Source organism: Cyanistes caeruleus, chromosome 2 (genome assembly GCF_971803275.1).
Source record: "Cyanistes caeruleus chromosome 2, bCyaCae1.hap1.1, whole genome shotgun sequence".
Lineage (NCBI taxonomy): Eukaryota > Metazoa > Chordata > Aves > Passeriformes > Paridae > Cyanistes > Cyanistes caeruleus.
This window is the reverse complement of record NC_141702.1, coordinates 15,631,677-15,648,222: the sequence shown is the minus strand read 5'-3', so window position 1 is coordinate 15,648,222 and position 16,546 is coordinate 15,631,677. Positions and strand designations below refer to the sequence as shown.

Sequence of the window (16,546 nt, the reverse complement as noted above, 5' to 3'; positions counted from 1 at the left end):
ACCAAGGAATCAGAAATGAGAGGTCTCAACTCTCATTTTCCCTTTTTCTCCCCTTGTTATGTGTGTGGCTAATAACTGAACATGTTTATTAATTGAGCTGTGGGATTTTGGTTTTTAACAGCTTGCAAAGAATATTGGGAATGCTGGATTTAATGAGATTATGGAATTCTGTCTTCCAGTAGATGAAATGGTCAAACCTAATCCAAGCAGTGATATGTAAGTAACGAGCTGATACTTTTGAGAAAGGCAGGCATTTAATTTAATATTGCTAAGGGGCTGTGTCTTAATGGTTTGCACTGGCAGGCCATGGAAGATGTGTAATATGTTATTTATGGTCTTATAGCTGAGGAGTAAACCTTTCTTCTGATGCTTTGCATGTCTGCTTTATTGAGTTGTATCTAACTGGTACCTTGCCTTATAGTAAGGAATATCTTGCCAACTCTTTGAATCATGGTTTGTGGGACAGAAACAAATAAACTGTGACTGGTTGGTAACCTTAAAGACATACAAAGATAGGGATTAAAACGAAAGCAATTAATTTTGTGCTATTTGAAAACAAAACAGAAATTGTAATAAAGTGCACATTTACTTGAAAGATACAGAACAGCATTTAGAAACTACACCTAGGACAGAAGTCCGTGTGGAATGAAGACAGAACATTTAATTGAATTCCTCGAAAGCACAGCAGTGATGGCAGAGATACAGCAAGGACAGCTGCCTACTTGGCTGGATACTACTCACCATAAAAGAGCTAGTAAACAGTATAGAAACAAACACAGAAGAATTGGCTCTGGATGAATCTGATTTTACATTAGGTAGATTTTTAGCATTCTGACAAAACCAGTCTTAAACAAGGCAGTTTAGATAATTTTTGACTACTACGAATTTTGACTAATACAGAGCATTAATATTAATAATTTAAATTACTAATAATTTTACCATATGCTGAATTAATATACTAAGAGCACTTCTGAAAATTTTTATTTAAAAGGACCATTTAGTTTGATACTTCTGCTTATCAAATTTGGGACTATTTTATTGAAATGAGAACCTGAATACTATCAAATGTTTTATGAACAAGAGTTATCCATTCATCCAATATATTATTGTTTATTGGGATTTTTTGCTTCTTGCCTATTACTTAGTAGCTTGATGATGATGACTTTGTTAAATGTCTTCTGTGCAATGCTGTGTACATCCCAAGAGCTGGTAAGGAGTTATGCTTTTGGGAGGCAAGCAAGCTCCTGTCTTGTAGTGATGGGAAGAAAAGTAGATGTGTTACTGAGTATCAGCAGCAGAAGTAGTAACTTGTGCTGAGTCAGGTGGACTAAGTTTTCATCTCAGTTTAGACATGTCACTAAAAGCTCCAACGCATCCTTCCTGTTACAGTTGTGGTGAAGAGTTTAAAGAACATACTCACTGCTGTGCGTTCAAATTCAAGGCCTGGATAGTCTGTGCAGAGATATAAGACAGATTTTTTTTTTGTTTTGTCTGTTTTTGGTTTGTTGTTGTGGGGCTTTTTGGGTTTTTTTAGGGTTTTTTGTTTTATTTTGTTTTTTTGGTTGTTTGTTGGGTTTTTTTGTGTATCCCATGCCTTCCATCCCTTTCCAGCACATGTAGGAGTACCATCAGGTAAACATAAACCTGCAAGGCAACATAAATCCACATTATGAAGCTTTGATGTATCTTTTGTACATAGAGCTGGGTAGTCTTGATCTCAATATCCTCACAGAATTTGGATGAAGAAATTTGTGGTCTGTCTTTGTATTGGATATTTGATTCATTTTCTGTAACTACATTTCATACTTGAAATATGAGACTGCATGGTTACATGCATAATTAAAAAGAAAAATTATCATAATGATTTCAAATGACTTGCATATATTTATGGAAATGTTAATGTGTATCTTCAGCTGAAAGTTATAGAAGCAAATCCTATTCAATTTCAGGAATGCAAGAAAAGATTACATTACTGCCAAGTATATTGAGAGAAAATATGCAAGGAAGAAGCATGCAGACAATGCAGCTAAATTGCATGCTCTTTGTGAAGCAGTGAAATCAAGAGACATTCTTGGATTAGTTCAAGTTTATGCTGACGGTGTGGATCTCACAGAAAAAATTCCACTGGCCAATGGCCATGTAAGTGTTGTAAATTTTATTAGACAGATTGTTGTAAGTGCAATATGCACTCATTAATTCAAAGTTATTTGAAATAGTACCTGAAACACAGTTCTGAATGCATGTCCATTTAATAATGTAATTTAACAGCAAAAAAAGAAGATACTAAATATTTTAATCTAAAATTGTTTCCAAGTACTATCTTATTTTAAATTTATTAAAACATTAAACATTAAATCATTCAATAATCTGGAAGTTTTCAACCCATTTATTTATTTACTTTAAAGGAACAAAAGGAGTACAGTAAATCTTCAGATGTTTTAATGGTAGCATGTTTGAATATTTTGAAAATACACGTCTTAATTGATTTGATTAATGTCTTACCAAAATTTCTTCAGAAGAAGAAACAAATGTCTTTTGTCACTTTATTCTTAGGAGCAAGATGAAACAGCACTGCACCTTGCTGTTAGATCAGTTGATCGAACATCCCTTCATATAGTTGATTTTTTAGTGCAGAACAGGTAAGTATGAAAGCTAAATATTGACACTGCTTTTATATAAAATAAATACTAAATAAATACAAATACTAAAGTACTGAAACTGTATTTGCAAATGTAATTTTATTCTTTGAAAATCCTCTAAAGAGAGTGGCTTAATAATATAGGGCCAGAAACTTAAGTTTAATTACCTTTCTTTTCTCTTGTACTCCAAAAGTGGCAATCTAGATAAACAAACCTGTAAAGGTAGCACAGCCCTGCATTATTGCTGTCTAACAGACAACGTTGAGTGCCTCAAACTGCTGCTGAGAGGGAAGGCTTCTATTGAAATAGGTAAAAGGGTAATGTGTTCTTTGATTTCCTATTTGTCATTGCTTCAGATAAGAAACAGTGAAGTTGGAATAAGTACATTTTCTCCTCCATTGTTTATCAGAATTCTGTGACTATAATCTTCATTATAAGAGTCAGTATTCACTGTTTATTTCAAGTTTAAAATTGACATATATTACATTTAGTGTTTAAACCGATTTAGATTTTTAATTGCTGTCTTGTTGTGTAGTTATATACTGCCATTTCATGGTTGTCATTCACATGTATATGGCATGTTGAATTGCTATTGCTTGTCATGTTCAGAGGGTTGATGTGAGTTGGACCTACCTATGAAAGAAAGAGATGTGTTTTCGAGTGTGTTGGTCTAGTACTTCAGTATGCAGGTTTGTCTTTAGTAATGGACGTGTTAATAGTGACACCTCTCATCATACATTTCTTTTTTTGCTGTAATATAGCAAATGAAGCAGGAGAGACGCCACTTGATATAGCTAAACGATTAAAACATACTCACTGTGAAGAGTTGGTGAGTATCGAGTCATTCTGTGTGTGCATTTCATGTCTGATCATTTAACAGTTTACAGTTTACACCTGAATATTCAGTGAATATATTCCAGATGCGATAGTGGTATACTAGAAATAGTTATGTCCTCAGAAATAGTTATATGCTTACATAAAGTTATATGCTTTTAAGAAAAAAAATTATATTTTACTTCAGATGCATCAGAAATGCTAAAATTTTTGAGGCCGGGAGTGACTTTATTGAGCTATTAGTCACAGATGCACAAGATTCCCTTATAGGTTTTTGGATGACACGTAGCTGTGTGGGAGTGTTGAGCTGCTGGACAGTAGGAAGGCTCTGCTGAGGGATGTGGATGGGCTGGATCAATGGGCTGAGGCCAACGGTAAGAGGTTCAACAAAGCAAAGTCTTGTGTCCAACACTGGGTCGCAGCAACCCTCTGCAGTGCTACAGGCTAGGGGCAGAGTGGCTGGAAAGGTGCCTGATGGAAAAGGACCTTGTGGTGCTCATCAGAAGCCAGCTGACCACAAGCCAGCATGTGCCCAGGTGGCCAAGAAAGCCAATGACATCTTGGCTTGTATCAGCAATAGGGTGGCCAGCAGTGGCAAGGCAGTGATTGTCCCTCTCTACTTGGCATGGCTGAGGCCATACCTCGAGTCCTGTGTCCAGTTCTGGGCCCCTCACTACAAAAAAGACTTTGGGGAGCTGGAGTAAGTCCAGCAGAGCTGGTGAAGGGTCTGGAGCAGAAGACTTAGAAAGAGTGGCTGAGGGAGCTGAGATTCTTTAGGCTGTTGAAAAGGATGCTCAGGGGTGACCTTATCACTCTGTACAACTACCTGCAAGGAGGCTGTAAACAGATGGGCATCTGTCCCTTCTCCCAGGTAACAAGCAACAGGATAAATAACCAGGCCTCTGTTTGAAGCAGAGCAGGTTTTGATTGGATAGTAGGAAAATATTCATGTGGAAAGGGTTGTCAAGCATTGGAACAGGCTGCCCAAGGGAGTGGCTGAGTCACCTTCCCTAAAGGTATCTAGAAATGGTGTTGGTCTATGGTTTAGTGGTGGATATGGCTGTTTTGGGCTCATGGTTGGGCTTAATGATCTTGAAGGTCTTTTCCAACCTAAATGATTCTATCAATCTAAGTGTCTGACATCTCCTTGAAATGTAATTACTAAAGTATTTTTTATGAGTGAAGGCCATGGATGAAGGTCATTACCTTGTTGCCCAGAGAAGTTGTGGATGCCTCATCATATTAGGGGAGTCAAGGCTTCTTAATAAGTGACTCTGATTCATGAAAACTGCCATTGCAGTTAATTTCTTTGAATTTCAATTTCTAAATCAAAACAATGTAGTGCTTCTTGTCAGAAAATGGAGAATGGATCTATGATGGTTAATGAAATGTGTTACTTTTGTTTTATTTGTGTTGTATTTGGTAACACAGCTTAATTTAAATTTACTTCAGTGCAGTAACTTTCTAGCTTGGGAAAGATTCTTCCTATATGTGGACTTTGTTTGCTTCTAATGATATTGTTTTAAAATAAGTACTGCACATAACATAAGTGTCAACAGCTGTCTTTTTTTCCCCTTAGCTTACTCAAGCACTGTCTGGAAGATTTAATTCTCACGTTCATGTAGAATATGAATGGCGGTTACTTCATGAAGATCTGGATGAAAGTGATGATGATGTGGATGAAAAGCTGCAGGTTTGTATCAACATTATTTTTCTGTACACATGTAAGTGTGATGTTCATAGTTATTTCAGTAACTTTGCTTTTTACTATAGGTGTGAAGACACTGAGAAATTAATTTCTGCAGTAAAATGCAGTAGCTGAAATTTTTATTTCTGGAATTATAGTTTGTCTTCTTTTTCTTCTTAAACACGATCCTGTGGTGCCAAATTATAATTAGCCATGTGTTATATCATCTTTTCAATCAAGTCAACAGTTGGTTTCAATACATCAGGAATTTTGAGTTCTGCTGATTGTGAAGCAGATCTAACATGAACTAGGAAAATTGCCTTTACAAAAGAAGGCATCTCAGACTATCTCCTCATGTTTGTGGAACATCTCCAGTCAATGACTCTATTTTTAGAACAGTTTATGCCTTGCTTTGTCTTCAGCTGAAACTGTGCATTAAATAAGCTACATCCATCAACAGCAGGGTAGGGTCATTATTCTGAATCTCACATATAAAATAACTTTTCATTTTCATGCTTTTCATACCTGAAATGGATAGTGGAGTTGTGGTACTTTTAGGTCCAGAATCACAGAATGGTTGTGGTTGGAAGTCTAACCTCCCTGCAGAATCACCTGGAGCCAGTTGCCCAAGACCATGTCCAGATGGCTTGAACAATGGTCACATTACAAAACCTTTCAATAGCACAGAAAATTCATTGCATTTTCAAAATTTAATTTCCTAGTTTAGGGCCCAATTTGAAAAAGTATTTTAGCACCTAAACACACAGGTAAAAAACTGTGTTTTGACACCTAAAAATGGAATTTCTAGGGGACAAATAATTTTAAATTATTTATAGTCTCCAGAATACTGATGACATCCTGAAACTTTCATAATTTGAAGTATTTAATGTAAGTATTCAACGGGCTTTTGTTCTTTGTGTGTGTGTTGTGTTATAATTGCTGATACCTTTTCTACTTTCCTTATAAAGTACAAAGAATATATAATAGGCTTTATATTAGTCTTCAGATATTAGACAACATTTTTTGAAAGCATCTAACAAAAACCCCTTTCTCCTCTGTCATGGTTTTAAAACGATAGTGGAATTTGACTTTTTCTTTCTACAAGCTTTAGCATTTTAATACTTCTCTTGCAAAATCCCCCATCTCAACTAGGGCATGAAATGCTAACATTAAATTAATGACATAAAACCAAGCCTTGTGTGTTGGGTTTTCCTTTGTTTTCAGATATATTAAAACCTGACAGTCACAGGTTTGTTTCCATTACTTTCATAGAATCTTTTTAAAATTGTTAGGTCATCAGACCATTAAATTGGCTTAAATGTTTTGGAGACTAATTTTGGCATCAGTAATTCCTGTGTTGCAAAATACCATTTTTACAATACTGCATGTGCATAGGACTCTTTTCCCTGTGTCCTGTCTCTCTAGTCCAAGATAGATGTTACTTCTGGTGCTTGACTTGAATTACTTAGCAATAGAAGGTGTCCCCAGCCATTCCTTTCAAAGCTACCTTCTGAGACTCTTCTTAAGATTTTTCCTTAAAATTTTGGCAACTTTGGACAAATCTGGAATCTTTGAGCTGCTAGATCCAGTTCTTCTGCATGAGCATACTCAATCCCCATATTTATGTATTCCTATATATTTTATCACCCTCCAGATAATAAAAATAGTAATGATGATGGTTTTGATAAAACAGATTGAAACTTTTAGAGGTTGCATTTTTTTCCAGCTATTAGAGTTTTTGCTAATTTACAAATACAAATCCCTTTCTGGCGTGATTAAATTTGTTTTTGGATCTGTTCTTGTCCTTCACTTTCTTCATTGTTGCCAGTTGCCTTCTGCAGCTGAGTGGGTTGTTTTTTTTTTGACTAGTCCCTGAGCTCCATCTCATATAGGAAGGTATCTGCTACCAAGCAGTGTGGCTAAAATAATGAAGCTCTTACTTCGCTGCCTGCTGTTAATAGATTTGTACTGCAGGGACTTTTCAAAGGAGATTAAAGACTACTAATCACAGAGTTTCAGTGTCTATGACTCCATTGTTTGCATGGGTGACTACTGCTGTTGCTTAGGATCATTTTGTTTTTAAATGTCAAGCTATTGTGGATGTGTTTGGCTGGTAAGACAATTGAATAGATTTTGTAATCTGTGTCAGAAAAGGTCATGTCTGAAATTTAAATTCTTTTAGTCCAGAATGTTTCACATAAAAGAGAGTCTAACCTAAAAGAAGGTTAAGATAAGTTAACTGGTTTCTGCTGTTGTTGTACACCGTGGCTTCCTGGTCCTGCCTCAGCTTTTGCCTCTACTCTGGCACACATTTGTCCCTGTGTTGAATTGCTTCAGTTTGGTGAGCCAGTGAAAAGTTGAATCATAAACACAAAGAAAAATTTTCTGCTGGTTTAGAAAGTAGAAGAAGGTGTGGGCTGAAACAAGTCCCAGAAATAGGACAGTGGAGAGGTCAGGGAATGGAGAGGAATGCAGAGCCAGTAAGGAGTGATCCTGCTAAGCCAAAGCAAGGGTAGGGACTGTCATGTACATCATTCTGATAAATCTTGGAGCTGTGATGCTGTGCTATAACATATCTAAAGGCCCTACATGACCAATCCAGTAGAAAGCATTGAACATATGCAGAGGTAAATCAATTGCTTGTTAGTGATACTGTTGATGTAAATCTTTATTCTGCCTAAATGCTATTACTATAAATGGTTACTTTAATTTCATACACACAATATGTCAGTACAGCATGTTTATCTAACACTGTTTCTGAAGGTATATTTATGCTCTCAGGGCTGTGGGTTGTTGAAGCGCACTGCTGTATTAACCACACGAATTTGTAACTCTAGGTACTTTAATTATCATTTGATAGCAATAATGACTGGGCTTGCTATTGAAACAGGAAGAATAATGCTAAGTGCAGGTGTTTGCTGTAAATCTCAAAAACATCCAATCAGATACAATTTGACAATGTGTGTGGGATGAGCAATGTTCCATCCCAGATGCCAATTGAAGTAATCTCCCAAATTTATCCATTGATACTAGTGAGCTAAAAAGAGTTAATGAGAAGTTTTGGCTACTTATTTCTTGTAGGCTGAGCTACAGGTAGAATACTTACATGAAATCTTGTCTGGGTGTTGAGGTCATGATCATCCATTTGGGAATTAGCTCTGCTGAACTTCAGATGAGACTTGGGACCTTCTAGTTGTTTATTTAGTTTTGAAACTACTGCTGGGTATTTTGATGCAGGAAAACTTTACTTGATCCAGTCTGAAAATCCGTATTTGTTATCTATAGAAATATAGTCTTGTGTATATAGGAATACAATATTATCCTGCAGCAATGTACCACAGAAGAAATGAGAATATATTAATAGTTCTGAAGTGCAATTCACCTTGAATTTTTTGTTGTTGTTTTTAGGGTGCATAGTTACTTTGTCTTGAAGAGGGCAAAAATGTATATTTTAGATTTTGTATTAAAAGCAACAAAAATGCATTTTAGAAGCCATTTTTTCTTTCTAGAAACTAACAACTTTCTATCAGCTAATAAATAAAATGAGTACAACTAATGTGGTATCAATGATTACTTTTTTTATTGTGTTAAAGCAACCCAGTCCAAATCGGAGAGAGGACAGGCCTGTCAGCTTCTACCAGCTTGGATCAAACCAACTTCAGCCTAATGTAGCATCCTTGGCAAGAGATGCAGCAAACATTGCTAAGGACAAGCAAAGAGGATTTATGCCAAGCATATTACAGAATGAAACATATGGAGCAATACTCAGTGGCAGTCCACCTCCCATTCAGCCTGCAGTACCTGTTACAAGTAGTGCACCTCCTCTACCTCCAAGGAATATTGGCAAAGGTACTGGAAAATATCATCGTATATTAGAAGAATAGGATGATACCTTTTTTTAAAATAATTTTTAGGTTTCCTCTTACAATTATTTTGCACAGGTAAGAATTGGAACAGTTATTCATGGACTCATTTTATGTCCTTTAAGTGAATTTACATAACATGTTCTGAATTTGATTTTTGGTATACCTACAAGACAGTACACATGAGTGTTTGGGAAAACAGTAGCCAGATAACCTCACCAGAGTTAGACCATTTATTAAAAGGATGGCTGCAGTCAGTGCAGCTCATCAATTTTTTTTGTTATATTCACTCTTTTCATACTTCTATTTCTTGAAGGTGTCATTGTCAGAATTTGGTCTAAAGATAAAATATCCATAGCATTTGTGTGCTGTGAAACTTTAAGACCTCAGAGAATGAAAGCATATGCAGAACATGATATTTTAATCTTGCAAATTCTTCTCTTAATAAATACATGCTTCAGGGTTGTTGAAATAAAAGTGTAAGTGTCATGATGGGGAGAACTGGATGATTTTAGAGACCTGATAGCTGACTGAAAACACAGCTGCCAATTACTGGTTTTCCCAGACCATTAGAACAGTGTAAAAGTACATGTCTCATCCTGATTCAGAGGGTTGTGTGCTTGCAAAATCCACCATTAAAGCTGGTGCTGTGAATTTCATTCTTATCTTCGTATGTAATCTGTTTGCATCATAGTAAAGAAACATAGAGAAATCTGTATAGGTCCTCTTTGTACGGGTCATATTTGGTGTATTTCATTGTTGTAATACCTTTATAAATCCACTGTTTTTCATGGAGGCTAAATTTGTGTATTCAATTCACGAAAAGTTACTATTAAACACATGATTTTGTATGGTGCTGTAATTCAGACTCCATAAGAGGAGTTATGATCAGGAAATGTTCTAGGCACACTTGGGGGGCTTCTGCCTCTGGGAGCACGGAGCCTCTGTGCGGAGGTCAGAATGCAGGACTCCACACACCACTGATTGTGCCTGAGGTGGCAAACTGATCTTCTGTGTAATATGAAAAGTCAGTTATAGAATGGCTGCATAAAAGGGGCAGAAAAACTGAGAACAGAAAAGCATGGTTTAGGGTTACTTGGAAAGGGTAGCATGGGACTGGGAGAAGTTTAGTCGCCTGTAAAACTTAACCAAGGAGGAATTTAACATTTCACATGAACTCTAAGCTTAATATCTAGACGTTGTTTTACTTGATGGAAAGGAAAGTTTTCCCCACCAAACAGGAAAACTGACACAAGGAGCTTGCCTGGCTTTTTTAACTGTTAGATTCTAATCAATTTATTGTAATACAATTGAATAGTTAGAAAGACTCTTTTGCCTTTTGATATTATTTTAACCATGGCCAATCATGCCCACAGTTTGCCCTTGATTAAATGGCACATTTCAAAAAGTGTCATTTTAATTTCATTCCCAACCCCAAACTTCTTGGCATCACTGTAATACAGCTCATGCCATGAAGACGTGCTGCCTGCCTTAGATTATTAGCTCATATTCTTTAGTAAAGTATCTGTCTATTAATTTATATACTTAGTTAAAAGCTATAATAGTATCATTGACCTTGTCGATTGCTGATGTTGTTAATGTTATGCTTATGGTATGTTATTACTCCTTTATCCTCATAGCCTTAGGCTGTTTTCCAAGTCTTCTGAGCCTTTTATGCTTTTCCCTGCAACCTAATATTTGTTCATACCTTACTCTATTTCATCTCTTCTTAATATGATACTCTTGTGCTAAGCAGGGAGAAATGACATATGTGCAAAATACAAGCTTTATAAAGAAAACCTGTATTTTTATGAAATGAGGAGGCAGCTCTTCAGAATGAAGTAATTTAAGAGACTCTGGTGAAGTACTTTGTGTCTGTTTCACAACTCGCTATCATAGCTTCTTGCTTGAGTAAAATCTAGGTTTACAGTTTTGTTTTGTTTCTAAGTCAAAACTGATGTTTCACCTTGAGTCAGCCATGTGTGCTTATGCTCATGGAAGAGTGAAGTAACTTACTTGCAGTACCTGAGAAAATTAACAGTTATCAGCCAGGGATTAAAGAAGGTAGCAAGACTTGCCTTCTGTCTTCTTACTGAGAAATCTGCTTTTTCAAGTATTGTCATATTTTAAAGTAATGACTGGAGACAAATTTTGTTTAGGTAAAGTGTTAGAAGTTTCTTGGTGAAGTCTTCCTGTGTAATTTTTAACACCAGACTGACTTCTGCTCTGGCATTCCATCAGGATGCAGTGACTGTAGTTGTTGAATATAGTGTTGCTGAATACAGTGGTCTAGCCAGATCATTTCCGAAAGCACGGGTGTGAATATTAACACTTTGTGCTTAGAGTAAGCAATAATAATAATGCAGTATTTTCCTCTCTTTTTAGTTCAGCCTTCAGTTCTTGGCAGTGGTATTCAGACAATTTCTTCATCTAATGCAATGTGGAAGACAAATTCTTTAGGAGTGGAAAGTATAAGCAGGCAGAGGTCTTCATCAGATCCACCAGCTATTCATCCCCCTGTGCCGCCATTGCGTGTAACATCTACAAGTATGTTTCCACTTTCCCCTGTTTTCCTTCTACTGTATCTAATCACAGTTGGCTTATTTTTCCATTTTCACAACTCATACTTTCTCTTTTGGTGACTGTAGCTTTGGCCTATCGTTCCCATCCAGTAACAAACTGTCTTCTCTGATACTCCAGTGAGGACTGGAGTACGGCATAGTGCAGGGTCAGCAGGAAACACCATCTATTACTAGAGCTAAAGGGCTCATCATTATATAGATATATATATATATAGCTTTAGTGCTGCATTTCTCACTAGTTGTAAAGGTGAATGTTACATGTAAGCCTGTGTCTCCACATTGTGCTTAATTCTTGCTGACCACTGGAATGTGAAAGGATGTTTTAATTCATTGCGAGCTGCTGTTGTGGTGGTTTTAAGTATTCAATAGCAATTTTAATTAATTGCTAAACCTAGTCTGCTGTTAGTTGTGAATCACAACAATATTTTTAGCAAAGATGTTCCTCTAAATAAAATTTGCCAGACATTAATTACTTGGTTGCTTTTTCATAAAACACAGACTAAAGGCCTTGACTGAGCAAATAATATTAGCACTTTAAAAGATGTATTCTGATCTACTGTTTTCAAGAATATGACTGACTTTGGTAAGAATTTTCTTTGTTTGCATTTTAATGCTTGAATGAATTTAAGTGATTGTGAGCTCTCCAATTTAAACTAGGCGAAACAAAAGGTAAACTGCTTTCCAAAGAAGTCCTCCTTCCATTACATATAGTAAAGCATTTTTGTTAGAAGAGGATCAATCCTGTAGCAGGTGAACATGTAATGAGAACCCAAGAAATGAAATGGCAAATAGAAATTTAATTCCATGTTTCTGTCTAACTTTCCTATATTAGATGTACTTTCTCCAGCACCACCACCTCCAGTGGCAAAGACAGCCAGCATTATAGAAGCTTTGAACCAGCAATCAAAACAGCAGCCAGCTCCTCCACAAACCAAGCCAACCCCACCACCACTGCCTCCACAACCTCCTAGCAGAATATCTCAGAGAAAGCCTATTTCTGGGTACCTGATACCATTTAATCTTTAATATACTTTGTCATTTTTAGTAACTTTATATATCTATAACATGCAATCACCAATAAAGCATGCATGCTTTTGCCAATGATGTGTTCTAGAGTGTGGGAATGAACAGAAGGCAGATGCTAAGGACATAGATGACAAGGATTCCTACAATAAAAGCAAGACAGCCTAGTGATTTAAGGTTATATGACTTGCAGAATATCTGCAGAATGCCTAGCTATGATGGAGATAAAAAACACAAAAAAGATTAAATTTCTTACTCTCATCTAGTTACAAATGGGAGATAATGGGATTTAATGTCTGATTGTGACATTTATTGTTCACATGCTTTACCTAAGTTCCGTTCCATTGAATCTTTTCATTCGTGGCAGAAGTAGAGAGACCTGGAAAAGATAGAAATAACTCTAAAATTTATAGAAAAGTTAGGAGGCACAAATGCACTGGAAAACAGGATCATATCCAAAGCATCCTTGAGAAACTGAAGTAGTAGTCAAGGGAAAAGAAGGGTATCATTCAATAACCAACCCTTAGTAATTAAGATCAACTACAGGAATGAAGCATGGAGAACAACAGAGTATGGGTAAGCAAAAGTCCTTAGAATAAGGATTTGTAAGGATATAGTAAGAAAGACAGATGACCAAGTGGTGTTGTGGAGAAGTAGAGTTTAGTTTTACCATAGCCTGGAAACCATAGGAATTAATTCTCTCAATTGACACAACATTAGGGGTGCCTCAGCAGGACTGCTGTGTTCAGTTTGGGGCATTGCAGTAGAATCAGGTGGGAACCAGGGGAGATCAGTATGATAATGAGAAGTCTAGAAAATAGGGTCTTTGAGAAAATTTTGGAAGAAATAAGGTTTCATTTGCAAATTGGGACTGAAAGATGAAAACAACCTTGACTCTTAAGCCCCTTTCTAGCCCTTTTTTTTCATGTACCATACTACCTAAAAGAAATACACAAATTGTTGAAGTTTGCTATAATGTACAGGCTAATATGGATGCATAATTTTAAGAAAAAAATAAAACAACAGTGAAAGGAATTTCAAATCTCAGGAAAATACACAAATTGCAATAATCAAACCTGTATTATTTTCCTGCCTTATTTTTTTTTTTAATTAAATGCAACTTTCAATTCACTTAATCAAAAATACAGAAGAAAAGTATTTTCAAAAGCAAAATGACTTTCACCAGATTTTACTGAAGACATGCCAAGACTCTTATAATGTGGCAAGTACTCTGTATTGTTGCTTTTTGAGTTCTTGTTTGTTTCTGAAATAGACCAATTTCTCACTTTCTGCACAGGACCGAGAAGTCATCTGGCTTAACTAACAAAGGTCAGACCAGAGGACTTGGGTCTCTACAACAACCTGGTAATTGCTTTTTAGAAATATATTTTACTGTAATTAAACTGTCATAACAATCAAAGGGAAAGTGTGTGTTTGTTGAGGTTTTCTTTATTTATTTACCTTACATATTTAAATATAATCAGTACCAACATTCTTCTTGTTTCTCTTTGTGATTGTATAGGCCCTAATGCCTCAAGTTCTTAAGCATGAGTAGAGCTATGGGCCAATTAAAGTCAATAATGGGACCATGTAATAAACAAAATCACAGAATGGTTGATGTTGGGAGGGACCTCTGCAGGTCATCAGGTCTAACACCTTTCCTCAAGGAGGGACAAGAGTGGATCACCCAGGACTGTGCCCAGAGAATGGAGACTCCACAACCTCTATGGGCAACTTGTGCCAGTTCTGGGTCACCCTCACAGTAACAAAGTGTTTCCTCACAGTGACGAAGTGTTTCCCGATGGTCAGATAGAGGCTCCCGTGTTTCAGTTTGTCCACTGCCTCTGGTCCTGCTTTTCAGCCAGGTGGCTGCCAACATATATTGGTGTGTGGCCCATTCTGCAGAACTTTGAAATTCATTGCTCCAGATTCTCCCCTGATGTCTGAACCAGGATTCCTGAGGACCTGTCTTGTTAGTAAAGGCTAAGGCAAAGAAAGCATTCATTAGCTTAGCCTTTTCCATGTACTGTGTAACCAGAATTTTGCCTTGTTCAACAATGTGCTCATATATTATCTAATTTTCCTTTTGTTACCTGTGGATTTATAGAAGCTCTTCTGGTTGTCTTTGACATTCCTTGCCAGACTTCTTTCCAGCTAGGCTTTAGCTTTTCTAACCTCACCTTAAAACCCACTCAAACAAAGGATGCCTTTTGAAAATTTTTGTTTGCACTGTTGTTTGCTTATGTCATAAACAAGGTATCAGACATTTTAGAATAGAAAAATGTGTTTCTAGCTTGAAAATACAGAGCTTATATAGTGTCACTTTTAATTAGATTGCAAATTGATACTGCTTTTTATGTTAATAAGCAGAGTTCATTATTCAGAGTTCATTATTCATTTTGCATTTTTTGTTGTTCAAAGTAACTACTACTTTGGGACATGACAGAAATGTAATCTCTTATAAAATCTCTACAGTAAAGTTTGTGCAGATTCTGTGGTAGTTGTAGTGGAATTTCTCCTACCTTGCTTCCCCTTCTACTGCACATTTTATATTCATTTGTTATTACTGTGATTCTTTTTCATTTCCTCGTAATATATCCCAGAGGAATTTGCTAATGGCTATCTGCCATCTGTGTCAGGAGTCTCCTGTGAAGGATACAGCACCTTGATAATGATGGTCTTTACTAGGAAAGAAAGGTTCTAACAGCATACAGTCTGTAGTGAAAGAAAGGGGGAATGGGATATTTGGTCCTGTTCCCATCTATTTTATCTCTCTTAGCGTATCTGCACTTTTAAATGTCTTAGGTAGTTGTCTTTGGGAAAAGTGTCCTTTTTGGTAAGGAAAAGGATAGAATTCTGTCCAGTTATTTAGAAAGAACTGGTAAAAAATAAATACTCATGGGATATAAAATTATTTATATACTTTTAAGAATAATTAGTTTGGTTTCAATTGATAACATCACTCTTACTTTTTTTGAAAGCGTGCCTAATATTTACTTGGTTTAATTACCTTAGCAGGAGAGTCGTCTTCTTTATGTGACATTCCAGGAACACAGACTGGTTCTACAGCAAATACTTTGGCACAAATCCAGCCACCAGCACCAATGCCAAGGAAATCACAGATAGTAAGTACAAAATGTGGAATTTGATTTTATTAATCTTCAGCATTCTATCAAACACACTGTAGATGTGGTAGTATGTCCTGCTATGGTGAAAGTGTGATAGCCATGAAACACACAAGGCCTATATCCTGTGTTTAAGTTCCTGTGTGACTTGTACTAAATAGTTATGAAAATTATTTTCTTTAATTTCCTATAGGGTAGTATGTGAATTTAAATTTAAAAAAGCAAATCAAACCAGTTGGATTCTTTGTTCATGTCCAGATGTGACCAACACAATCCACAGAATTATGGTTTGACTTATTGGAGATAGATAAGGTTTATGAGTTAGTGACTTGTAGGTGAGCTTGGTGAGTCTCTTGTAATATGTGGCTTCATTCTCAGTCTTCAGCGAAGTAAGTTATAAGGGAACTCTAGTGCTTTTATAATGGACACAGATATACTGACAGCTGTTCATGTAGGTCAGTGAAATGACTTCAGACAAGACTAGCAAGAGTCAAGCTCAAAATGAAAGAAACTGATTCTCTGTGCTGTTGGTTCTCAACAGTCACCTGTTGACAGGAGAGAAATCTCATGGTAAGCATATCCCCAACAGAAGGTGGTTAATTCTATATTTTTCTTCTCCAAGCTCCCCCAGGCTCATAGTGACTGTTAAAAAAGAGATACTGGATTTAGAGGACTCTTGATCCAATCGTGTGGCCTTTTTATACTCTTTATTTATTATTTTTAATCTAGGATTATGAATGGTAACACATATTAGTGTCAGTACCTGTAATCTTATACTGGTGTAGATAAAGGG

General features: G+C 36.4%; 1 protein-coding gene across 5 annotated transcripts in view; it reads left to right on the top strand.

The window, feature by feature from the left end:
* Nucleotides 1-16,546, top strand: part of ASAP2 (ArfGAP with SH3 domain, ankyrin repeat and PH domain 2) — an 86,475-nt gene that overhangs the window by 62,586 nt on the left and 7,343 nt on the right. For 2 of the 5 annotated variants that reach the window (XM_086875895.1, XM_086875898.1), the window contains exons 16-26: nucleotides 122-216; nucleotides 1,950-2,139; nucleotides 2,554-2,639; nucleotides 2,833-2,948; nucleotides 3,401-3,468; nucleotides 5,053-5,166; nucleotides 8,754-9,009; nucleotides 11,409-11,570; nucleotides 12,438-12,606; nucleotides 13,926-13,993; nucleotides 15,644-15,753. In XM_086875895.1, the coding sequence (XP_086732021.1) occupies nucleotides 122-216; nucleotides 1,950-2,139; nucleotides 2,554-2,639; nucleotides 2,833-2,948; nucleotides 3,401-3,468; nucleotides 5,053-5,166; nucleotides 8,754-9,009; nucleotides 11,409-11,570; nucleotides 12,438-12,606; nucleotides 13,926-13,993; nucleotides 15,644-15,753 (1,434 nt within the window). The remainder of the gene's footprint in view (nucleotides 1-121; nucleotides 217-1,949; nucleotides 2,140-2,553; nucleotides 2,640-2,832; nucleotides 2,949-3,400; nucleotides 3,469-5,052; nucleotides 5,167-8,753; nucleotides 9,010-11,408; nucleotides 11,571-12,437; nucleotides 12,607-13,925; nucleotides 13,994-15,643; nucleotides 15,754-16,546) is intronic. The other 3 variants (XM_086875897.1, XM_086875900.1, XM_086875899.1) reach the window with 3 other exon arrangements.